Source organism: Strongylocentrotus purpuratus, unplaced genomic scaffold (assembly GCF_000002235.5).
Source record: "Strongylocentrotus purpuratus isolate Spur 01 unplaced genomic scaffold, Spur_5.0 spur5_scaffold_19, whole genome shotgun sequence".
Taxonomy (NCBI): Eukaryota; Metazoa; Echinodermata; class Echinoidea; order Camarodonta; family Strongylocentrotidae; genus Strongylocentrotus; species Strongylocentrotus purpuratus.
Genome location: NW_022145604.1, coordinates 24967325 through 24993035, shown reverse-complemented (window position 1 = coordinate 24993035; position 25711 = coordinate 24967325). Strand labels below are relative to the sequence as shown.

At 38.2% G+C, this 25711-nt stretch overlaps 2 protein-coding genes across 2 annotated transcripts; both read left to right on the top strand.

The window, feature by feature from the left end:
• On the top strand, positions 1–414 carry LOC752213 (histone H4). The gene has a single exon (XM_011682813.2). The coding sequence runs from the start codon at positions 76–78 to the stop codon at positions 382–384; it is 309 nt and encodes a 102-aa protein (XP_011681115.1). The 5' UTR covers positions 1–75; the 3' UTR covers positions 385–414.
• Positions 415–14763: 14349 nt separating this feature from the next.
• Positions 14764–23653, top strand: LOC115925853 (lactadherin-like). The gene is made up of 7 exons (XM_030989864.1): positions 14764–14931; positions 15881–16203; positions 16440–16620; positions 21093–21307; positions 21480–21526; positions 22545–22698; positions 23406–23653. The coding sequence occupies exons 1-7, from the start codon at positions 14793–14795 to the stop codon at positions 23547–23549; spliced, it is 1203 nt and encodes a 400-aa protein (XP_030845724.1). The 5' UTR covers positions 14764–14792; the 3' UTR covers positions 23550–23653.
• Positions 23654–25711: the final 2058 nt, after the last annotated feature.

Here is a 25711-nt window from a genome sequence, read left to right as displayed (position 1 = left end):
TTCTGGTCATTCGCTTAGCGTAATATCCAGTCTACAGGATCACACAGAACTCGCTCTCAACTATCAATCATCATCATGTCAGGTCGAGGAAAAGGAGGAAAGGGACTCGGAAAGGGTGGTGCCAAACGTCATCGCATTCTACGAGACAACATCCCAGGCATCACCAAGCCTGCAATCCGTCGACTTGCTAGAAGGGGAGGTGTCAAGAGGATCTCTGGTCTCATCTACGAAGAGACACGCGGTGTACTGAAGGTCTTCCTGGAGAATGTCATCCGTGATGCAGTCACCTACTGCGAGCACGCCAAGCGAAAGACTGTCACAGCCATGGACGTGGTGTATGCACTGAAGAGGCAGGGTCGTACATTGTACGGCTTCGGCAGCTAAGTGTAGCAGACCTCTCTCTCGCCTGGCTAGTACATTGTCTTTAAAAGGAAAAATTAATTCACATGTTACATAAATGTTTCATTTAACAAAACATGTTTGTAATAAAATATGAACAATCACGCGAAGGATCCATGTAAACACTATGAGGAATGAAACAAGTATGCACATAATTATGTTAGGAAGATGACCAATTGTAATTCATATCAAATTCAAATCAATTATGTTGACATTGTAAAAGGTAATACAAAGTTTTGGGAAATTTTGAAACTTGGGTGGACAGGGTTTCTTTACAATTTTGATATATTTGGATGCCCCTGTGGATGTATGATAAGCATTAGAAAATTTAGCCCCTAAAACACTTTTGCTTTCGAGAAAAATTGAATATTAAAGTTTACCGGTGTTCCGGGTAGATTTTGATAAATTTCAAATAGCGCCTACGGCCGTACAATGGTATCTGCGACCATGAAAATATCAGAATATGTAGTTGTGATATATAAATTCCAAATGGGAATAGCAAATCCGTCTATTTAAGTCAAGAAACATTGTTTTATAGCTTAATTGATATCTTGACCTTGAGAGGGAGCTATACAACATAAAGAGTTTATTATTTACAATTTCAAAACTTTAGACTCGATTTCAACCGCGTCAACGATCACTGAATATTGCAGGATCCCTTTGCTACCAATATGTTCATTTGAACCAATTTCATGACCCCATACCAAAACTTTGTAATACCTTTAAAGATACTGCCTTAGAAGCAAATTGGGGGAAGTTCGGTATGTAAAACATAAATATCTATATATACTGTGAGGTTTTGAATTATCATCATAGAAAAGGCTATAGCTTGCTGAAGATCACATCGCTGCCATGGGTGTATTGATCTACATACAAATTGTGAAACAAAATATTCAGCTTTATATTGTCATATTTTCTTTTTTTTTAACAGCGTTCCCTTTCAGGGGAATTTCTTACTATTATATTCTCTTCAAATGATGTACAGAGAATGAGGAAGCTCAGAAATTATTTTTTCATTTTTACCAGAACTTATCTTTCCCTTTGAAATTCTGTTTTGGACACTGTATAATTTTTTTGTAATATGAAGAACAGAACAAGGAATGTATTTGTGAATATATAGACAATGTATTACAACTAAAACCTCAAATGATTTTTATGTCTATGAGCAAGTTAAAGTAATTGGGGCAAATTTATCGGTGATTATCTTGAGAAATTGCTAGCTGACCAGTTTCAGTTCAAATTTGTACACGCTTGATATGTATGTAGAGGGTACGAGGATAATATGAAACATGAATCAATGTAGAGGGTATATATCATAAACATTGTAAAAACTATTATACAAAAAAAGAAAAATTATACTTTCTATAGCGTGTTTATGTATCAGTCTATATTTTGTGGCGAAAATAAATTGTTTTGTTTGAAAAGTGGTGAATCGCAAGCATTTGTGTCTCTTAATGTAAAAATATGGATCTGTGATTTAAATGCTGCTGCTGTTGATGGAATACCAGAACTCCTCTTTCCTACTTTGAAATACTCATTTATTGCTAAAGTCCGTTTACAGATGATAGAATGTACAACGAATAACTGCCAGTAATTCTGAAAATAGTGGCGAATTATGGCGATGATGTTTTTTTTCTAGCTATTTTCTGTTTAAGCTCTTGTTTGTTTGTTTGTTTTTATTTTTAAAATTTGATTCTTGAAACAGTAACCAATGAGGAGAGCCCTTATAAAACATACAGAAGTAAATACTTTCTTTCAGCAATCCACATATATTGTTTATGGTCTGATGTTACTTTTGTAAAAATCAAACAAATCCAAATAAAAAATAACGAAAATGGATGTGGTTGTGTTAATGTTGACGATGATGATTGTGATGTAGTATAATTGATTGCCTCAATTTCTGAAGTATAAAACGGAGTCGAACTATGATGATTATGATGATGAAGATGATGATGGTAATGATGAGGAAAAGGAGGATAACGGTGGTGTTGATGATAATGGTGATGATAGTGGTGATGATGATGAAGCTGATGATGGTGGTGGTGAGGGTGATGATGATGGTGATGATAGGGGAGGTGATGATGGTGATGATGTTATTCCAAGGCTTCTCCCACCTCCTTCGTAATACTCATTCATGGTTATAACTTATAATCCATTTTTTTTTTATTCAAATGAAAGTATTTATAAGAATTGAATGCCTGTGATTATGATGTAAGCGAACGATGATTTTTTTTTTGCTAATTGTTTTGGTTGTTTGTTAGTTTTGTTTGTTTTTTTATAAAAAAAATTCTTGAAAGAATAATCAAGGAGAAGAGCCCTTATAAAAATACAAAAATAAATAATTTTCGTTTGAAATACTCGGGCACTGTTTATGGTCTGACGTTGCGTTTGTAGAAAATCAAACTAAACAAATAATGAATAGTGATAATGGCAGTGGTGATGTTGATGTTGATAGTGATGATTGTGATGTACTATAATTGATTGTCTATAGTTGTGTAAAACGGAGGCGAATTATGGTGATGATAACGATGACGATAACGATAGAAAATATTGACGGTGATGACGACAGCGATATCATATTAAAATTTAATAATGACGTATATGATGATACCGGTGAACAAATAGATGATGATAGAGACAACATGAACGATGAGCATGATGACGCATGATGATGATGATGATAATGATATTGACACTAAACGCACGTGCCCGCAAGGCAAGTGCGTTATCGATATCGCACTGACTAAACTGATTGCACTGGAACTGCACTAACACACGAGCGATAAACAGTGCATTATTTGTTTTATAACACGGGTCGGCAATACATTCTTACAATATATTCTAGATCTAGAGTATAGATAGATATTAGATCTAGATCTTGGTTAGATCTAAAAAGATCTAGGCCTAGAATTGTCTAACGTAAGATTTCAAGCCAAGATTTACACACATATTACATTTTGCTGAATAAAAGCGATATCGGCAGGTATCGAGCGTGTGTTTTCAATTTGTGATGGGAGATGTTTTGCACGATGGGAAGCACTTTTTTAATATACACGCACACGTGATGTCAATTAACCAATCGGATTGATTACACTCTATAACCCGTCTTTTAATAGCGGATATCACTATGGCTACAGTCTGAATAGGATGCTTTTAGGTAATCCGGCAATCAAAGGTTTCATCAGTACCTATTTTAGCGACTCTTCTTAACTTACTTACCTCACAAACGCTTTGATACTCATCGATGGGAGAATCTTTTGATTGATCAAAACCAGCTTTTATACTCTCAACAATAGTGTATAGATAAGTTACTTGTACTTGGTGCAAGCTGTTACGGTCCATCAATAAAAAAGACTCCATGGAAAGGCTTGTTCTATATGCATTTGTTTCTGTTTCTAATTCTATTGCAGCAGCAGAACTTTTATAATTGGAAGGGGCTCTTAAATTTACCTTGCGAGAGCTTTTCATCACTCATGATTGATCAATATGGTGAGTATCATTTCTCAAAATATATTTACATCAGTAAACGTAGCTGTAATTATTAAATGTGATCGCCTATGATTAGGATTCTAAATACGGTCGTTGCTACTCACAGAGCACTCGGTATGCTGAGAGTGACGGTAAGAATAAAATGATGGTTCTATATGCCTATAGCAGTTCATGTTATAAGTACACAAACGATTTCAATTTATAATAATGTTTTTCATTTGTTTCCTTTTGAAATCAGGGCAAGAAGCAGAAGCTTTGCTGGAGTTTTATTCACGGCATTGCTACCGGCTTGTCTTTCGGTAGGTTAATCATATTAATAGATTTATCAATGGAATGGGGCATGTGTCTTTTAATGTCAACCATCTAGCGGAATAAGGTTCAATGTAGAATATTCAGAGGTAAAATATGAGAGGTAAAATATGAGAGGTAAAATGGAAAATGTTCAAATGCCAAGGAGTCAAGGATAACCCTGGCACAATGCACTACCGTGTGAGTCAAAAAAAAGTTTACACCTAGAAAATTGCTAATTATTTTTAAAATCATCTATGAACAGTAAATTATTACACATCGTATGAAAGAGTGTTTTAGCCCAAACCATTTTTGTGCTGTATGTGTTCACGCTTGGATGAACAGGTGTCATTGTTTGCGAGAGTGCAAAAACCGACTTGCGCCAAAGTGATGCCTTCAGTATGTATTATGTTGGGATTAGCGGAGTGAGAGAATGGATTGAATGTATCAAATGAAATGCATTGCATATGTTTTTTGCAAAGGGCAAAGTCACACACACCCACACACACGCGCACAAATGTTCGTTGATATTCGATGTTTGATATGTGAGGCATGATTAATTTTGTTAGGGGTGTTATTTGGATCTGTAAAGACCGAATTAATACCCAAATCCCAATTGTTTTATTCAAACATCACATAGCCGACTTTGGTGCAAGTCGATTTTTGCACTCTCGCAAAAACTGTTTCCTGTTTATCCAAGCGTGAAAACATACCACACAAAAATGGTACCAAATGATTTTGGATAAAACATTCTTTCATAAGAAAAATAACAGTTTAATGTTCATCGATGATTTTTTAAATAATTAGCAATTTTCTAGGTGTAAACTTTTTTTGACTCACTCTGTATAGGAGTGGTAATATAATTCGACCAAAATATTTAGTTTATCATAAAAAGTAATGAGCGTAATAATATGAGAACTGCATATATGAAGCCCTTAGTATCTCATGTTCACAAGTTGCAATATATGGACCGAATGGTGATCACGCATAGTTTTGAAAGGCATGGAAAAAGTCTTATTATCCCCAGGCAGTTTCATATTGTGACCGGAACTTAGTCCAGGATTTGGAGATGGTTTCTTTAATACTTAAGACGTAAAACAGAAAATAAAATGGGAAAAGCCCTCGCAGTTATGAATACTTTGGAGTAGATCCTCTGCGCCAACTTCCTTCTAATGCTAAAGACTATCATGACGACAACTTACATCTATAATGACGCTTTCACGATCCCTGTTCAAACCTATCTTTCATAGCCTTACTTCTGTCATCAGATGCAGACGGCTATTGTACAGATGGATTTGGCTTGAACTACAGTTTACCAATGTTCAACGTGTGTAGGAAGAAATTACACCCCAATGGTAGTATGGTTCAATACATTCCAAAGCTCATCCCGGCTACATCTGCTGCTCATGGATGCACCACAAGGAATAATTCACTGGGAATTCCTCCTGGACACAGAATCTGCAGAATCCCTGGTAAGGTACGGGGATATACCGATAACAATGTATTTATTTTAATTCCCATTTTTCGCCGTGTTTCTTTTGTAAAGTTTGTGGATGGTTCGATCCACTCGCATTGGATCGAAACTAGGTCTTTAGCAATTAACCAACGTTTATCCCATACGTGTTGTTTGTATTGGTTTTAATATATTGTATTGAATTTTAAAGTCTCGCATGGAAATCTACTACCTGAATTGAATTGAATTGATTTATTGTCCATAAAAAATGGAAATGCGTTGTTTACTGGTACAGGTGTGTTACAAAAAATGTACAAAATTATACAGATTATAAAACATAATAATAACATAACATCAATAGCGTTACATCCAAAAACACAATGTGATTACTTGCCTAAGAATGGAGGAAAGCAATAAAATAGTACAATGTCTAAATTACTTGCCCTCGTTTTACCCTACTGTCGTAAATGTGAATCGAATCCGGCACAACTGAACGTCTGAAGCGTTTCCGCCTAGTGCGGGGAACGCAGAGGCGAATTCCTGATCGGTTAAATTTATAATTATGGAACAAAGGATGTGATGGGTCTTTCATAATGAGTGTTACCTGTAATTTATTCTACTTGCTGGAGGTTCAGTCCTTACAATGCCCGTGATGACAAACTATTTATTAAGAAATCAAGTCTGTATCTCGCCGCATAACGTTTCCTTTCATTAGTAAGCGTTTGGGTATACCAGGTTGTGACGGAGTATTACTTGGAGGGTGTGGGGGAGGGGGGGGGGGGGCGAAAACAACTTTACAAATCATTCCAGATTATCGAATCGTTAGTAAGTTAGGGATCTTCGAGAAGGTCCCGTCTGTTAAAATGTTCCTGTTTGATTTCCTTCAATTGTTTTCATTCTACGAGAAAATGTTGAGTTTAGGGTGTTCAATTCATAAATCAATAACTTGATTCAGCAGTCTTTTTTTTTAATTTTCATTCAAAATATTGACGTCTTAGAGTTGTGCATTAGAATGATAGGACCTTTCAATTTGCTTAGATTTATGATGATTAAAGAAGTGTTCACTGTAACGACATCGTTTTTATTAATATATTTTTGTTTCGGGGTTGGGGGGGGGGGGGGGGAAGATGCAAGCGATGAGGAGGCTTGAAAGTGACTCGGTAACATTGCCTCAAATTCTGAAACAAAATCCTGGATTTAGCTCATGCTGCAATAATAATTATAAACCTTTAGGTCAGTCAGGAATCCCATGACTTTTACAAGCCGATCGCCTGTCCGATTATCAAGATATTTATGATTGGAAATCGAAATTTCGTTTTTCGTTTTCCTAACGCTTCTTATAACACTGCAGTCTATTCGAAAAATTGAGTATGGTAAAAACGGTCACTCAAAGATCATATTCTTTTGAGGCACTTCAGGATCATTTTGAAGCGCAATTTTTGTAGGGCTTCAATATTACACCATATCACAGAAACTAATAAAATTTAGCGATACGCATCTCATATTTAACATTTTTAAACGATGCCTTTAATAATTAGCTTTCATTCCGAGGATACAGATGTCCATATTCGACTAATGGGTCTAAATCGCAATTTCAAAGAGGAAAACTTAGACCTCGGACAAACAAAGAATTAACCCAGCGTTGGGTTTGAATTTTAGTCGAATACGGGACAGTGTTTGTTACCTAGGAAAGTTTATTTGTCAAATTGGTCCTCTCCATTTTACCGTGTTTTGCATTAGCCATTGATACTCCTACTTTTTGTTTTGTCAATATCCTCTACAACTACACAGGCACATGACACATTACATGCACAATCTAATTAGAGCCCGGGACATCCCTTACATGACTCGAGTCTCTCTTTAACTTTTTAAGCTCGCTCGCTACGCTTTCTCGCAGAAAGTACATGGATTATAACCACACATTATTTTCAATGATTACTTTGATTAATTATGATTAAAGGTGATATACGATAAGGCATTGATTATAAACAAAGTGTATGGATATCAGTTCGTGATAGTTTAGGTCTACATTTTTATTTTGTCAAACAAATTAGTGTAGGGGCCTCTTTTTCCAGCTAGGTGGCATATTGGTCAATTCTCTTCCCACTGTGACTTTACAACCTGACATTACTGTTGATATGAGCACATTTGATAATTTATTTCCATAGGTTGTCAAAGTTATTTGAACCTTTCTTTAAAACGGCAAAAAATTGTGGTAAAGGGTTTTCTGTTTGAGTTACATCATTAGCCGACACTGCTTTTTGTTCACATGAAAAATATTTTTTGATTGCCGCTGCGACGCACGGTGGAATATTTTTTTGCATAACGGGGAAGTTAAACTAATAGAAATCGGAGTAATTTTTAGCTCAGAATAAATTCAATCATGAGTTTCCGTTGAGTTGATTTGAATCAAAACTACAAAACTACAAGGTCTCTGGTTTGCAAACACCCAACACTTTTTGTTCTATTTCGAAGAGCAGGTTATATAACTTTTTGCCAACTACATGGCAATCACCTTAAAAGGTTGCCATTACAAAACCATGAATTATGGAAACTTTGTTCGTGGCGTTTGCTGAATACAAACGTGCTCAACTAAATGATTTCTCGTCCTTTACACTCTTGAAAGACTTATTAAAAATATTTTTTTTGTTAAAGTAATTACTTGGTCCTTTCTAACGTAAAAAGGTACGTATAGCTGTTCAGATGCGTGCAATATTCCTAGTTTAAAGCTGGTATATACAGTTCTCAGAGAGCTGGCTGTTTTATAATTAATATATTTACTTTTAACCTTGCCAGCAAGGGCTTTAGTATTACGCTGACCGCATTTAATCAGCAATCTACTACGATATTATTGAAGGGAAAAACACGTTTTGCACATAAAACGAGCAAAGTGTCACTTACCGTGATAAAATGGTTGCATAGAAGCATCAGGCATATCTTTTTTTCTTCTGTTTTAACAAAATTTGCTAGTCGTTACCTGATTGGTGGATTTGGGGGAGGGGTGAGGGCAAGTTGAGGGTCAGCTGAGAAAACGATAGGATGCCGTGTATACATCGATCGTGTCTCAATTGGGGTGGATAAATTGAATGGCTCTCACGTGATTTGAATTAATATTCTTTAAGGATACTTTTAGTGTTAATAAACAAAAACACCTAATTGAAGCTATGGGCCCACTCTGTCTACGCCTAAGCTCACATCACGTAGAACCATAGAGGGTTAATTTTAGCAAATGAATGGTAAGCTCAAGGGTAATCTTCAATGGTGTCAAATTAATTCAAACAAAATCAAAAGAAGGGCGGGAACAAAAGAGTATTGGATCTCACTTGGTGACCAGTCATTCAACAGGGGGGGGGGGGGGGGGGGGACCGATAGGGGTAAACCCGGAATCTCAGTTCACGAAATTCACACATGGTGGGTGAAAATCATAAAGCGAGTGGGCATAAATAACATCAACAACAAATAATAATTGTGTTTTAGATTAAAATAAGATACAAATATATTGGCTTGGGTTGAGAAAATATGAATACTTGCGAGCAAAATTACTTCTTTGCAAAAAAGAGTGTTGAAGGGAGGCTGTTGCATTCAATACTGGTCATGCATGTCGGTGAAATGAAACAGGTGAAAAGTAGAGAGTGCTGTGTACGATCATTTCAAACGCCGATGAGAAACTGACACTATGAAAAGATGAATGTTTAATTTTAGGTTTTAACTCAGCGTAATTTCTTTTCCGTTGTCCTTATCCTTCCTTAAAATTTGACTGTTTTATATTAATTTTGTCTGACTGGCTCAAAATTCCTTAGTCATGCACCTATATTTAGAACAACAACGAAACCTATTGCATTTTCCTGCCATCCCATTACCAATGTAATTGTCCTTATTCCCAAAGGGTCATTTCATGTTTTAATCATGCTTGTATTAATATCTCACTGTCATTTCCTAGATTGTGACAATAAACCTTGTGAAAACGGCTGGTGTGAAGAGACTATGGAAAGCTTCAAATGCCACTGCTCGACGGGATTTGAAGGAATATACTGCTCTGAACGTGAGAACAATAGAATAAAATATTCATAATCTAGTGTTGTGTAGGGATCAGTAATTGTTGGAGGCGAGGAGCATAAAGAAAGACGCTGTACTATTGGTACTATTATACTTTCACATTTTTTCTACAATAACATGCTATTCTAATTCTATCTAAACATAACAGAATCATTAACATGAAGTATAATAAATGAAACAAATAGTTCATTAACTTGTGCAGACTTATGCACGTTAACACATTCTATCTATCGCAACAAAATTAGTTAATCCTAATCAGCAAGAGCGATTAAGTATGGAATCATTAACAAATTCCTAAGATCAAGAATACAAACAATACTGCTAATAAAGTCAATTCTATTCGTGTATCCAACTACATGTATAACACCAACTATTGTATGCAATAACAGCAATAACAAATAAATTATATACGTGCTATAAATTCTAGCATTTGATCAACATGAGAAATAAAAGGAAAATCAACAGGAGCGCTCTAGAAATGACAGTTTCCTATGTTTTGAAAGGCCTTCCTGCACTTCAAATGAAGCATCAACATAGACTTTAACGTAACTATCAATGGAGTATATAGTAAATAATGCAGTACAAATTTGCTCGGCTGAAAACTGTCCCTGATGACATGTAGCAGACGTATACTAGATCTTAAACCAAATCCTTTTCAGCGATCGCTTGTATTTGCTTTTACTGAAACAATTAAGCAATTCTGTACACGGGTTGCAAGAGTATCTTAATTTTGTGTTTTGGGGCGAGGGAGCATGGCGACTAATTAAGCGAAATTCTGCCATTTTGAATGCTGAAATTATGCATTCTAGAAAACGCCAAAGCCAATATGTACGTTCTTTCCGTTATATTTCCTTCTAGCCATATTTCTAAATTTTCAGGGGGCCGTGTCCCCCATTCGGGCCAAGGATCACCGCCCCGTCCATGATGACCTTTGTTGCGCAGGGGCTTTTTTAACGTTTAACTACGAATCCGCCGCTCGAGATTTTATGCCGTGCGACCGGCCCTCTATATTCAATAACGTCTCCCAAGCCTTCTGGAATGACCCGCAATCTCCCGAATTCCTCTTGATAGTCTAAGAGATGTTCTTTTATCTGCGACAAAATTCAAATCTGAAACCGACTCCGTCAAAAATCTCTAAAATTCTTGGAAAAATTGACCCCTACAAATCTAAAACTGCCATAACTTCCTCATATAAATTCCGTTTTTAAAAATAAATCTCACAGTATCTTTATCTCATAATGGCACGCAGCCATGCAAATTTTCCGCTCCAATGGCTATGCAAAAAATAAATAGCGCCCTCTAAAGTTCTGGGAATTGGCTTTCTTTCTGTGGCCGTATCTCCATCGTTTCTGGCCGAACCTCCTGGAAACGCCACTGGGTTATGCACCTTTCTGCCGCTGTTTAGGTGGGCTGTCGTTTGGACAGATCACCTCTTAAATTGGTCAGAATTTCGTTTTTTTCTTCATTCATCATTTAGGTGGTTTGTCTTCTACGGCAGATTACCTCTTAATTTCGTCAGAATTTTTTTCTTCTTTAGTATTCATTTTATTTATCCCCTCCCCCACACACTTTTGTGTGTAGAAGATAACTCAAGATCCGTACAGTGAATTACTTTCAATTTTTATACAGTCACAGGTCATTGTCATAAAACGTGATAGAAAATTTTGTAAGGTCATCAGATCATCCAGACGTCATCCACACACCATTTTCTGAAATTTTCAACTCATGATCATATCTTCATAACGGAAAATCGTTTCTCATTCATAATTCTCATGATCATTATCCGTCCGGTCAATTTCAGGTCAATGAACGCACACCTACGGGTAATTTCAAAATCATCTAAAATTCATTTTGCACACGTTTCAGGCAATTTTGAGCATTTTATCTTGCTCTGTCTCCCTCTGTCTCTGTCTTTCTGTTTACTCTCTCACCCTCTCCCTTTCCCGCATCTGGCTCTCGTATGTCTTCGGATGTTCCTTAATTTTCTCTAGCTCCACCCTTTGCCCCATGTATTCTTATTTCACCCCTACGATGTTTCCTTACATTCCTGCCTCCCTCAAGTGCCTGCATTCTGATTCCTCTTTTATCTTTCTTTCCAGCTCATATATATTTCTTTACATGAACATACCCCGTCTCCATCTCTCCTTCTATCTATTTACTGTCATATATATATATATATATATATATATCTTCATCTCCCCATATGAGATCCTTAAAAAAATACAGCCCACCCCAATTCTCTTCAGTTGCGAATTCTAATTCTCGATATTATTATTATTATTATTATTATTTTTTCCAAAATACTTTTTAACAAACGATAATCCTACTTTAGAGTTAGATGATTTTGAGGAATGTTACTCCTTCTAGAGGATAGTCCGGTAAGTCAATAATTGAAAGGTTGCTCTTTGAAACGCTAGAAATTCTACTCATTCTTTGAAAAGAAAATACATTGGTTGCCCCTCTTCAGGGCAATGTCTGGATGCCCATGCACATCTTAGTAACCGAAATGTGGAATGAATTGTTAAAGAATAAGTTGTTGTGATGTGTAGATGTAGATGTTTTGTAATGCTATGAATTAATTCCGAATACACGAAGATCTTATGAAATTGCCTTTTTAAGAAGAGTGAAGATTTAAAATGTACAAATCAATGCTTTTTGCATTTTCCTGTTTTTCTTTCTTATATTCTTTATAAATTGTCAATTTATGGCTTCCGGTTACTAAATCGTTACATGCACATTGTGTGGTGTCATTTCAGCGTGTTTATCGAACCCCTGTGAACCAGGAGGAACCTGTAAGGAAACAGATAAGGGGTTTAGCTGCGCCTGCCCGGGTAGCTACTATGGAGACAGATGCAAGTACGGTAAGAGGAGGAAATTATTTACAGAAGAAAGAGAGAGCAAGAGATACAGAGACAGAAAACAGACTGAGACATAAGCAGAGAGAGAGAGAGACACACACACACAAACACAGAATGAGTGACACAGAGACTAAGAGAAAGGTAGAGACGGACAGAGAGCCAAAATTTGATAGTGAGAGAGAGAGAGAGAGAGAGAGAGAGAGAGGGGGGGGGGGGTCTCACTCTATAACAACAACATCTGAATTATATAAATATCAATGTTTTCATAACTACAGTAACATAATTATTTGGTGAAGCACTGTGGTACGTGGGATACTTGGTATATTGGTGAAGGCTCTTTAAAAAAAAAAAAAATCAACTCTCATAGGAACAGGCACCTGGCCAGGGGGAGGAGGGTAGTGGGGCTCGGTCGCCCCCCACATAAAACACGCCAGACCCCCCCCAGAGAAACATTTTTGAAAATTTAGACAAGGATTGAGACTCGAGAACGTTACAATGAATCGTATGTTTTGTCTAATAATTTAATGAAACGTCAAAACTTCCGCGCTTCACGATGGAAAGGGGGGTGGGGGGGGGGGGGGGGGGGGGGGGAGGGGGGATGTCCTTTTAAGGACGTCACACGTAGCAGTCTACTATGTCGACGTGCAAATCGAAAAGTCCCTAATATGACAATCTAGCTACGCGAGTGCATATGAATGGTCGAGGGATTGATCTTTGCTAGGTGCTAATACATGTTTGGACACGTATTGTTTTCTTTTTCTTCAAACTTAAGGATTGGCTGACAGGAACTTCATCTATTCTTTGAGACTAGTCGGTGGAAGTGAAAGCGAAGGAGGAATAGTTATCACATCTCGTTCTCGCCCTACAACCTACATGTTAGTCCATCAAGTAAACTGGTCCAGGAACGCTTCCCGGTTAGTGTGCAAGTATCTAGGATATGAAGGTAAATGCTTTATCAAGTTTACAGTCCTGTATTGTGTTCCATGACCGACAACCGACAAAATAAAATGTTACATTACCCCCCCCCCCCGAACGGACACGATTAGTTAGTTTTTGAGACGATTGGAGGTTTGGTGGTGTGACCGAGGTATTTACTATTGGTTTTCATAAGTTCACCATCGAAAATAATCCATGCAGTCCATTGTACTAGAGGATATTTAATTTTAATAGGCTTTCATTTGTTAGGTATCAATTGTATTTGGAAGAGGGGTCTGAGAAAGCAAGATCTTTCAAATAAAAAAGGGTACGTTTACACAAATATATCATTGAATTTTGTCGACTGCTAGTGATAGAGAAGGATGGAATTGTGTAAAGGTATAACATAATTTGTGAGCTCTATGATTGTTTTTTAATGGCAGTTTAGATGAACTTCGTGATAGAAATGTCCTCTGGAATGGATTGTTCTTTCACATACCCTCCTATTTAAAATATGAATTGTTGAAAAGTTTGGACTAACCCCTTATGTAATACTTCTATAATTTTGCTTGGAGGGGGTACAAGGGGGCTGCGTGGCGGGTGTTCAGACACTTAACAAACTTAAAGTCTTCACCTTCGCTTTCTGATTTAACGAATAGTGTTTATCAAATAGCACTAACCATCATGAATATTTTTCCTTTATCATATTGCCCAACAAATTCTTAGAGAATTTATGTAAAACTTGTTCACGTTGCATTTTTAATCAACTGTCCGGGTACACAACCTAATTTTCCGGACCAATAAAGTCTGAGTGTACATCAATTCCTGTGTACCTAGATAATCGTGACTGCTCCCAAACAGTTTTGTTATCAATGTAATCTCATGACCAAAACACGTACATAATTATCTTTTAGGATTTAAGACAAATGCAGCAGAGAGTTAAGGAGAGAAGATTCAAGGACTTTGGTCATGTTACAAAGGCACCAAAGTCTCTTAAAGGATGTGTTAGAGGGAAGAGTGGAAGGAACTAGACCGAGCGAGAGACCCAGAATCAACTGGGAAGAGAATGTCAAGAACTGGAGTGGACTAAAAATGCAAGAGTGCACCAAAATAGCAGAAGATAGAGTGAAATGGAGAGATGTTGCAATCAGACTCCGAACCGGGAGAAGATACTTAGATAGAACGATAGCAGAGAACATTAAGCTTACTAGTAGTCATGATTAGAGTCACTTATGTGAATACTTACTATGTTCCAATTGATCTGTTATTTTCATTTTATTTCTGATCATCTGTTAAAAGACGTATATGCAACAGTAGGAGGAGATCTCTTCGAGATGTCGTCCTTAGATAATCACTCTGAGAGTGTGACTGTGATATGTCCTGCCAACGTGACTAACATTACTAACTGCTGGTACGAGGAGATGGCGGCGATAAACCGTAGGGAGGCGAGTGTAGCGGTTGTTTGCTGTACATGTGAGTGTTTAAAAAAATGGAAATGTATATTGACAAGGAGACTTAAAATAGATGGAGTCACAACAAACAGCTTGTCTTTGAAGTATGTCCGATGCCGCGATATTTTTTTAGTGCACTTTGGGATATGTACAATACATATTCTAATGAAAATAGTTTTCTCAGACCAACATGTAACTGGGTAAACTGCAAATTAATGGTAAACTAAAGTTAGAGTGAACAAATTTAGTGCCAGCAATACAAGAATCGCGATGACAATGACTGCCCACGTGTGCAAAATTAATTTGGTTGGGTTTTCTCTTATGGAGACATACTTCACGATAATGATATATGAAATTTAAAATTTCTGATTGAAATGTTTAATTATTAAAGGTGTTGAAATTGTTCTTAATTTTTTTTAGGGAAACCGCTAAAGCTATTTATGAAGAATTATCTATGTTGAAGCTATCGTAATTCTAAATGAACTAGGTACTATTATCACTACAGCTGCACACATTATCTTTCTGAGTTCGTTAACTTAGGAAAGCAACTTTGCATCATAAGCCTCGTTTAAATTCTATAATCTCTAATGTAAAATAAAAAATCTACAACTCTCTTGTTTACTTTGAAAGGATCAGCATCAGACATCGAAGAATCAAGACACTTTATTCATGTAATTTTACATCCTTTATGATTTGCCTCGCGTTTGCATTAATTATCGGTAGTTGAAGCTCTCCATCTCAAACATCCTTGGTATTCTGCATACACTGTTTCATTTGGGTTCGTAATAGAATTTACAGGGATTCTGAATGCCTAAAACCTAGACAATTGTTTAAGGCTTCAATTTGTCAAAGCTATAGGACCGAATACTGATTTAACCCAACTAGTTAGGTTATAGTTGAGTGGTCTATTTATATACAGTACCTGAATTTTAAAGACCTAAAATTGTAATTCGGTGATTCTTTCTCAAAAGTGAACCCGTGCAGCACACCTCGAGGTAGTCCAGTCGGTCTAGAAAGCGGTAAGGTTCCCGACAGCGCTATTACAGTCTCGAGTGAGCTGGGACCTTCTCATATCAAACAAAGAGCACGTCTTAACAGTCCTTCTGCTTGGATCCCCGCTGTAGATGACGAAGACCCCTGGCTTCAGATCAAATTCAATTCCACCTTTTTCATCACCGCCATCATAACGCAAGGCTGGAATATTATTTGTTGGGTGACATCGTACACAGTTTCATCTAGTATGGACGGAGTATCTTGGACTAACTACCAGGATATCAACACCAACACAGTCAAGGTATTAACACTTAGTTTTGCTTTCCTTGCCTCTCTGCAAGGTCGCTCATTTGTCAGACGTGCCATTTTGGACGAATTGTTTATTCACTGAGATATTGCAAATGAACAATAGCAAAGAAACGAAAAAAAAGTATCATCTAAGTGCCTGGTCATTGAGTTAATTATATGATATTGGAAATTCAACATTTCAAACCGAACTTAATCTCATTTTGAATAAGGTTGTATGATATTGTTCAGGTCTACACAGGAAACTACGACCAAAATAGTTTTGTGGTGCACACCATGTTTACGCCGGTCGAATGCAGATTCTTCCGTATCTATCCCAAGACAGCCTATGAGAAATACCAGCCCCCATTGACTTCCTTGCTGGCCCTCAGACTAGAGCTCACTGGCTACGGACCTCTTAATGACTTAGTAGGTGGGTATATATATATTTTTTTTAAACAAGAAGGAAGAGAAGGATTGGAATAATATGACTTTACTCTAGCCAATACAAAAAGGTATTTGATGAATCGCTTTTCCTTGCAGTTATAAAGCGATGCACATGTTGATCCACATGTTTGGGACACTTAGACAAGGACATGTCACTTTCTTAAAAGCCCTCCTATCTGTCACGTCACGCTGTGACGATCACGGTGCTAGACATTATTGCCCCGGTTATAGCTGAGCTGCCAAAGTAACTAGTGCTGAAACGTATCAGGCACCCATTCACACCAGGGGAGTGTTTCACAAAGGCTAAGATCGACTTTAAGTTGGACATCATATGGCAGGCCGTTCATGCCACTATTTTTTTCTCACCATTAACGGGCATTGGTCTCTCAAGGGACGTCCACATCATGGTCATAAATTTACAGAATTAACTTTTTGTGATAGTGCATTATTGGAGGGAAAATTATTTTCTAAAGATCATAATGGTAAAAGCAACCAGTGGCATGAATGCCGTGCCATATTTAAGTCCAACTTAGAGTCGATCTAAGTCTTTGTGAAACACCTCCCTAGGGATGTATATATTAATATTTTGCTACATGACACTTGTGTCGGGCTTGGAATTGAACTGCGGACCCTGCGATCTTTATTTCGGTGGCTTATTCACCAGTCCAAACATTTAGTAGCTGTATATAGGTGTTGTAATCGAACGGTTTTAACAATCGGCTGGAGATGCGAAAATCGAGGATTCGATAGAGAAAAACAACTCACCAATACCCCCTTCACATACACGGATTTTTCTTTCGAGTCCTTACGGATCGCACAAAGTCACGGATCTTTCAAGGATCCTTACGATTTGGCCACCTTTACGACCGATTTAAGAGTTGTTACGAGTTATTACGAGCAATTAACGATTTATTACGGATTCTTTTTTCCACGACTTGTTACGAGTTGTCACGGATAACTATGTGCAACTTACGGGCATTTTACGACCTGTCATATGGAAACGTTGCATCATCCGCTCTATCTGACTACATGCATAAAGCTAATAAGTATTTTTTTTGTTTCTTTCTAGCATTGGGGTGCCCGGGAGGCACTTGGTTGACCTTTCAAAAAGTACAAAATAAAAAAAATAATATGCAATATCTTTGTGCTTTTGTCGGAAAAACATACAAATCTAGCACAATGTCGGCTCTTTTTGCATTGAAAAAGAGCAAAATGGCTAGTTTCAATCACAATTCGGACGCTCTCGCAAGCTCTCACTCGTTCCATTTTGGTCAGACAGTTTCGGTATCAAACATGTTTTGATTGAATCAATATTTTTTATCGTATTAAAGGAAACATAAGAGCTTGAAAAATAACCTTCAGCGTCTGAAGTCCCGGATGCACGCGAAAATAAACAGGTTATAATGACGCCATTATCGCTAAATCGACGTCTTGTATCGTAAAATGCTACACTTTCACAGTGTTTAATTATTAATAAAATATACAACAATATTTTTTCTGATATCACTGAAGTATTGGGTTTTATTAAATGAGTAATTCTTAAAGAAGAGCCATTTTACTGTAAGTCGCAGGGTAAAAAGATGCAAATTTAATTTACGTAACGATATTCTGCTTAAGCTATGGTCACAACTCAGAGCGGCGACCGACCGATTTGTAGTCTCGGTCACCGCTGGAATTGAGGCATCGCCCAATTTTTTTTGGAGAAGTCGATCAGGCTGTACAGCCCCAGTGATACCTGGGCGGTGCCCTGTCAATCGCCGGTCGATTTCAGGTAAAACAAATGTGCGAAAACGAGGAGCTTCTCCGGGCGGCGTCCCGGCAGTGACTGATGACCCACCGATTCCCGAGCGGTCTCCCACCGGCTGATTTTAAAGAAATTGCCTGGCGGCCGGCCGATGATCGGCGGGGCACCAAAATACGCTCGATGCCCGGGCGGTCGCCGTCCGGGCACCGACCTAGTCGAGCGTTCGCCGTCGAGCGATATAGGTCAACAATCGAAGCTGCAAGGTCAAAAGCTGCCGACGGTTTTTGAATTCGCCGCCCAGTGACCGAATGATCTCCCAGTTTCTCCTTTCCGCGCAAAACGCAGAAGCTATGACGTTTCCTTGAATTATCAGAGAAAGTAGACGATTCGTTGTACCGTTCTCGACTCTTAATCCTTGTCTGAATGAAGTTTTCCCCCTCCCGCGCGAAGTGCGGAAGCTTTAACGTTTTATTGTATTATCATAGAAAAAGGCGATTCCTTGTAACGTTCGCGGCTCTGAACCCTAATTGCTATATCAGTTTTCCCCCTCCCTCGCGAAGCGCGGAAGCTTAGACGTTTCATTAAATTATTAGAGAAAGAAGACGATTCGTTGTACCGTCCTCGACTGTTAATCTCTGTCTGAATGAAGTCCCCCCCCCCTCCCGCGCAAAGCGCGGAAGCTTTGACGTTTCCCTAAATTATGAGAGAAAGCAGACGATTCGTTGTACCGTTCTCGACTCTTAATCTTTATCTGAATTCAGTTTTCCCCCTCCTGCGCGAAGCGCAGCAGCTTTGGCGTTTCAATAAAATATTAGAGAAAAAAAGACGTTTGCTTATAACATTCTTGACTCTTAATCCTTGTTTGAATTTAGTTTCCCCGAAAATTTTAAACCTCTGATTTCTTTAGCTGATATTATAAAAAAAAATGAAACTTCGAGAAAATACAAATATCATAGTTGTAGTCACTCTCTTTGTCGTCACAGCGGATAAAAAGTCACAGTTTGTAGTGAAAAAAAACTTGTCAGCCGACCGACATTATACATCTCACCGACTTCAAACTTCTGCATTGATATAGTACACGAGGATCGAGCAAGAATACCGACACAGCTGACCCGACACAGCAACATATTTATGTGTGTCTTTCTTGCTCCCTCGACGAGACAACTCCACCCAACAACCCCCTCTCTCTCCTCTCTTTCATCCCCCGTTTCTTTTGTATCCTTTTCTCATTTTTACTTCTTTTTCCCCCTGTTTTCCTTTTCTTTCTTTTCCTTTCTTTCCTCTCCTCTCTCTCTTTCTTTCTTCTCTTCACCTTTCTTCCCTTTCTTTTCCTTTATTTCCTTTCTTTTACTTTTTTTCTTTTCTTTCTTTTTCCCTCTTTTTTATATATTTTTTTTTACCGACAATACCTTGACAGGTGGGGTGGGGGGGGGGGGGTGTCGCACCCCACATCCCCTTTGGAGACGCCCCTGATTGTTTACGGAAAAATCAATCCGTGGACAATCGTAAGAAGATTTTTGACATGTAAAAAAAAAGCCCCTCCTTTCACATAAACCGGGCCCCGTACGATTTTCCCTACCCGGGGGCTTGCCTTGGATTTAGATACCGTACTTGAACCGTCCGATTTTCATTGGTCGAGTGAAATGCAAGGCGCCCGTAAGGGTGCCGGCAGGGTGCTCATTTGGCTCAATAGTCATTTGGCCCCCGGACGGCAGACGCCTGTTGTTGTGCATATCCCCCGGGCTCTTTAGGGGCCCGTGAGGGAGCCGTAGGGTACACGTACGGAACCCTTGAGCACCGCAAGGAGCCCGTAAAAAAAATTCATGAGAATTGACCTCCAAAATCGTGAAGGTCCGGTCCGGGCACCCTCCGGGCACCGTCCGGAGCCCGCATGGGACTCGTAAGGTGCCCTACGGGCCCTTTACGGCCTTTCTACGGCCTAACGGTCAGATAAAAACGTGAGGAGAATTGGGAGCAGCCAACTCAGCACCACGGCGCCCGTACGGCTTAAAAAAATGTCCCGGTACCCGTAGGAACTTTACGGCAACCGGCCGGACACCGGCCGAAAATTCCCAAATTGTCTGTTTTTACTCGCCGTACGGACCCCGGAGTATATATGTGAAAGCCCCATTACGAGTCCTTACGGATCGCCAACTCGTAGTCAATCGCAAGGATCCGTAAATATCTCGGATGGATTTTCCCGTAAATAGCTCGTAACAATACTTAACCATCTGTAAACTGCTCGCAAGAATCCGTAATTGACTCGTAATAATTTTTGTAAACGATTCGTTACGGTAAATTTACGATGGCTTTACGGATTGTTACGGGTTATTACGAACATGTTACGAGTAGTTACGAGTACTTTACGAATAGACAAGTATACCTTTCCTATTCTTACAAACTGTTTACGATTTGGGGAAAGGTATTAATGCTGCAAATTCGAACACTTCATTTTCAGTTGTTATTTTTTGGTTAAAAATCCTAAGGACTCGTAATAACTTGTAATAATCAGTAATAATCCGTAAATAGCCCGTAATAACTCGAAACAACTCTTAAATCGATCGTAAAAGTGGCCAAATCATAAGGATCCGTGAAAGATCCGTGTATTTGTGCGATCCGTAAAGACTTGTAAGAAAAATCGGTGTATGTGAAGGGGGTATAATGGGTCTTGTTTATACACTGATATAGTTTAATTTTACGTTTATTGGTTTCAGCTGCGATGAACCAGGAAGAGGTCAGCTGTTCACGTCCCATCCGAGGGGAAGGAATGGGAGTGGAAGATGGACGAATCCCAGACTCTAGTCTCACCTCCTCATCGAGGCATAGTCATGGATACACTGCATCAGATGGAAGATTGAACGGTGGAGTGTCGGTTGACGAAAAGGCAGCATGGATTGCCAGGAATAATGACAAAGATAAATGGGTCAAGGTGAGTCCGATAACACTAATTATAATGACGATTTTGTTTACCAAGGAAAGCCACGTCAAAATTGATGCCGCTCTCCCTGAAGGTCTTCACTTACCGAATTTTTAACTTCAACGGCAGACCTAGCACTATAATATTAGCCATAACGTAAAGTCCAAATGAAACCCTCACCCAGGGAGCCTTTCCCCGTCACCCTAACTCTAAGATGGTATATGATCATTAGTGATTTACACCCCTCCCCCTACTGCTTTGAAAGCAAGTATTTGTAACCATAAGTATTTGTGACGTGTTCAGACTTTTTGCAAATATATGTATTTGAGCTATGAGGTGTTTCCATTGGTATCATTTACTTACTTATAAACTGGTTTCGCATTGCCCTGGAGAGTAAGAATGCATATTCTTATGTTTGTCTTGAGCACTTAATAAAGATGTTTATTTAGGGAACGTCTACAAATGTTTGACCTAATGAAAACTATTAGATTTAAAGCATACAACCTGTCTTCTTCATTACTTTTCATCGTCGTCATCTTACACACATACCCCACACACAAAACACACCCACGCACACACGCACACACACACACACACACACATATATATATATATATATATATATATATATATATATATTGGATAAGGCAGACTAATGGAACATGGTTGCAACTCCGAGTTTCACGCCTTGTGAGCGATCATCAGGCAACTGAGCATTGAGCACTGTACGGAGGAATAGACCAAATCTAAGTATATATATTTATATATATATATGCATGTATTTATGCTCAAAGCTAGGATCCAACTAAGGCACAGGGCTTGTCGTTATTAAAAACTCACCTGTCCCCTCCCGCCGACAAAGATATACTTCTTTTTTTCAAACGGTCAGTCAACTGATCTTGTTTCGCCAAACTACTGACCCGTCTCCGCGGTCTAGTAGTTATGGCATGGCGTTCTAACCCAATCAAAAAGGGAGGGCAGCAGTAAGAAACTTTGATAGAGCTAATTTAAGCACCATTATTCTCGATGTTTCGTTATTCAAAATTGTGTATTATAATAATAATAACAATTTATAATATGTCGTTGTAGTAATTCGCATATCAACGTCTCTATGCGCTTCCAAAGGACTTTAGGTATTATTTGTTTGTATTTGTCAAATTTATTTCCTTATATATATATATATATTCATTATCAGTTTATTTATTAGTTACTGGTTGATAATTCTTACTCCTATTAATGGACTGACGAGTCAGATAGATCTTGGAAAGACCTCTACCGTCACTGGTCTTATCGTACAAGGCAGATACAACCTGACACAATGGGTTACGTCTGTCAAGGTGTCCTATTCGCTGGATGACGTGACATGGACTTATGCTTTGGAACCACAATGTGGTGAACAAAAAGTAAGTTACTATTTCAGTCAGACACAACTTCGGAAACCGTATGTTAAATCTGAGATGCATGGCCCTACGTGTTATCAGTATTTGTGATATGGTTTAATATTGAAGACCTAAGAAAAATTGCGCTTCAAGATGATCAACAAGTGCCTCAAAGAAGTAAAAAACTTTGAGTGACCTGTATTACCACACTGGTTTTTCGAAATAGACTGTAGTGTTATGAAAACCGTTAGGAAAACGCAAAACTTGGTTTCGATTTCGAATCATAAATATCTTGATAATCAGACAGGCGATCGGCTTGTAAAAGTCATGTGGTTCTTGACTGACCTAAGGGTTTATAATTTTCATTGCAGCATGAGCTAAATCCAGGATTTTGTTTCAGAATCTGAGAAAAAATTACCGGATCCCTACAAAGTTAATATTCTAGCGAGAGAGGTCGTCCATCCTCATGGAGAAATTGTGCCCCCATGCCGTTGAACGTGTTTTTTTTATGTAATCATATCTATACTCATTCCCAGCTTACATATTTTTAGTAGACATCGTTTTTCCCCAATTCTATCATGTCTATTTGATAGTAATACATGTACTTTTTTCAAAAAATATTTTAGTTTGTGAGTACGCATTCGCAATTCAGCTTATGCTGTGAGACATAATTGAACCGGAAAATGCATGCAATTACCTTAAAATGTTGACTTTCTCCTCGTGATTTTCAGGTCTACGCAGCAAACTACAATGAATACACTCCCGAGACTATACTATTCCCTCGACCAATCACTGCTCGATACGTCAGAATACACCCACTCACGTGGCATGGGCACCAGGCCATGAGATATGAAGTTCTTGGCATAGCTGGATAGACTGAAGTTTTAAAGCATGAAGACTTCTTCTAAATCTTAATGCTGTAATTTTTTGTAATGTTATTATAGTTAATATAATGATAATTGTATTATTTATATTATTGTTATCGCTGGTATCATATTATCATAACAATGTTATTATTATTATCATTACTATCTTTAGAACAATTATGAATTCTTTACTGTTATTATCATTATGATTATTATTATTACCATTATTATTGTTATTATCATTATCATTATTGCTATCATTAATATCATTATCCTGATCATTTTTTTTGTAATTGCTATTGCATTTTGAAAAGTAGGAGTATTCATGTCATCGCAATACCTGCTTTCACACACAAGCAGAGCTTAAACACACCTTGGAGGTGTCGTAGTTTGGAGGCTAGGTCCCCTGACCATGAAGCACGAGGTGCCGGGTTCGAATCCCCGTCACGACACAAGTCTCCTTTGGCAAGATATTAATCTAACTTATTGTGCCACTCTCCACCCAGGTGAGGTAAATGGCTACCGAGTAGGAATTAGTTCATTGAAGTGCTTGAGTACCATAGGAGCAGTCACGCTAAAACCAGGGGTAATAACAGTGGACGTTATTTGTAGTGAATTTATTCAATAATCGTGAATATTTAAAAGTAGATATATAATATTGTAAGGAATATATTAAACATAATTAATTTAAAACAGTTGAAAATAATATAGTTATTGGCTGCAGTGGCGTACCTGGGATACTCCGTCAGGGGGGGCAAGCGACCGAAACAAACAAAAAAGGCGATGCTAATTTTCACTTCTGGCGAGCGAGCGAGCAAAACAAAATCTTTAAGTAACGTTTGGTATATAAACTGGTATTGTTGCAAGTTGGGGTGGGAACATTCACTTGTTAGCGACGTTAATTTAATTTTTTTGCAAACGAGTGTAGCGAGCAAGAAAAAAAATCACTTCTTTTTTAAGAATTGCCACTTAAACTTGGTTCAATTGTCCAATGCAGGGCGCGGGAACAATATTGTGTTTAGGGTGATTTTATACCCATTTTAGCTAGCGAGCGAAAATACATCTTTCTCTCAATGAATTGCTATATAAACTTTGTTTCATTGTTGCAGGTAGGGGGCGGGCACAATCGTGTTTAAGGCAATGTCAATCCCATTTTGGCGGGCAGGCAACCCCCTACATTTCTCTTTTTAATGATATTGTAGCAGGTTAGTGGTGGGCACATAATTCCACGAGCTAGCGAGCGTAGCGAGCGAAAACAAAAATCACTTCTCTTTTATAGGGAAAATATGGTACATAAAACTTGGGTTCATTGTTCCATGTCAGGGACGTGATTATTAAAAGCGGTGTTATTTCTATTTTGGCGAGCGAGCGTAGCGAGCGAGCAAAATTTTTGTAATGATAATTGGTTCATAAATTTAAGATTTTTTTGTTGCAGGGCAGGGCTTACACAATCATGTCTAAGGTGATGTTAATTCCGTTTTGGCGAGCACGAGCACACCAAAACTTCTTTGAATAACGTTTGGTACATAATTATTAACTGGTTGTTGCAGGTTGGGGCGGGAACGTTAGCGGTGTCAATTCCATTTTGGCGAGCGAGCATAGCGAGCAAGCAAAAAAAATAAATTCTCTTTTAATAAAAATTAATAAATAAACTTGTTTTTATTGGTGCAGGTCAGGATGGACGCAATCGCGTTCAACGCGATTCAATTCCTTTTTGGCGTGAGGGCGAAAAAAATCTCCCACTTTTAATGATATTGTTGCAGGTCAAGGGTGGGCACAATTGTTTCTAAAGCAATGTCTATTCATTTTATTCGCGAGCGAGTGTAGCGAGCGAGAAAAATGAATTAGTCTCTTTTAGTAACATTTGGTACATATATTGTGTGTTATTGTTGCCATGGTTGCAGGTTGGGGCCCGTCGGGGCAGGCACAATTTTATTCTAGGCAATACTAATCCTTTTCTTTTTTCAGGGGGACGAGCAAGTGAAAACATTTAATACAAAATAGGCTAGCAAGCAGTTCGCGCCAGCGAAGAGTTTCGAATTTGTTATATTACTTATATTTTTCTATTTTCATATGTTTTAATTTTTCAGGGCCGTATGCGGAATATTTTTCAGGTGGGGGAGGGGGAAAGATGCGTTAAAAGTTTTTGAAGAATCTCAAAAGCAAAATGA

Coding starts and splice junctions, on each gene's coding strand:
- LOC752213 (XM_011682813.2), top strand. CDS start 76: ATGTCAGGTCGAGGAAAAGGAGGAAAGGGACTCGGAAAGGGTGGTGCC.
- LOC115925853 (XM_030989864.1), top strand. CDS start 14,793: ATGTCGTCCTTAGATAATCACTCTGAGAGTGTGACTGTGATATGTCCT. Junction 16,204..16,439: donor TCAACACCAACACAGTCAAG/GTATTAACACTT, acceptor GATATTGTTCAG/GTCTACACAGGAAACTACGA. Junction 21,527..22,544: donor AAGATGGTATATGATCATTA/GTGATTTACACC, acceptor TGGACTGACGAG/TCAGATAGATCTTGGAAAGA.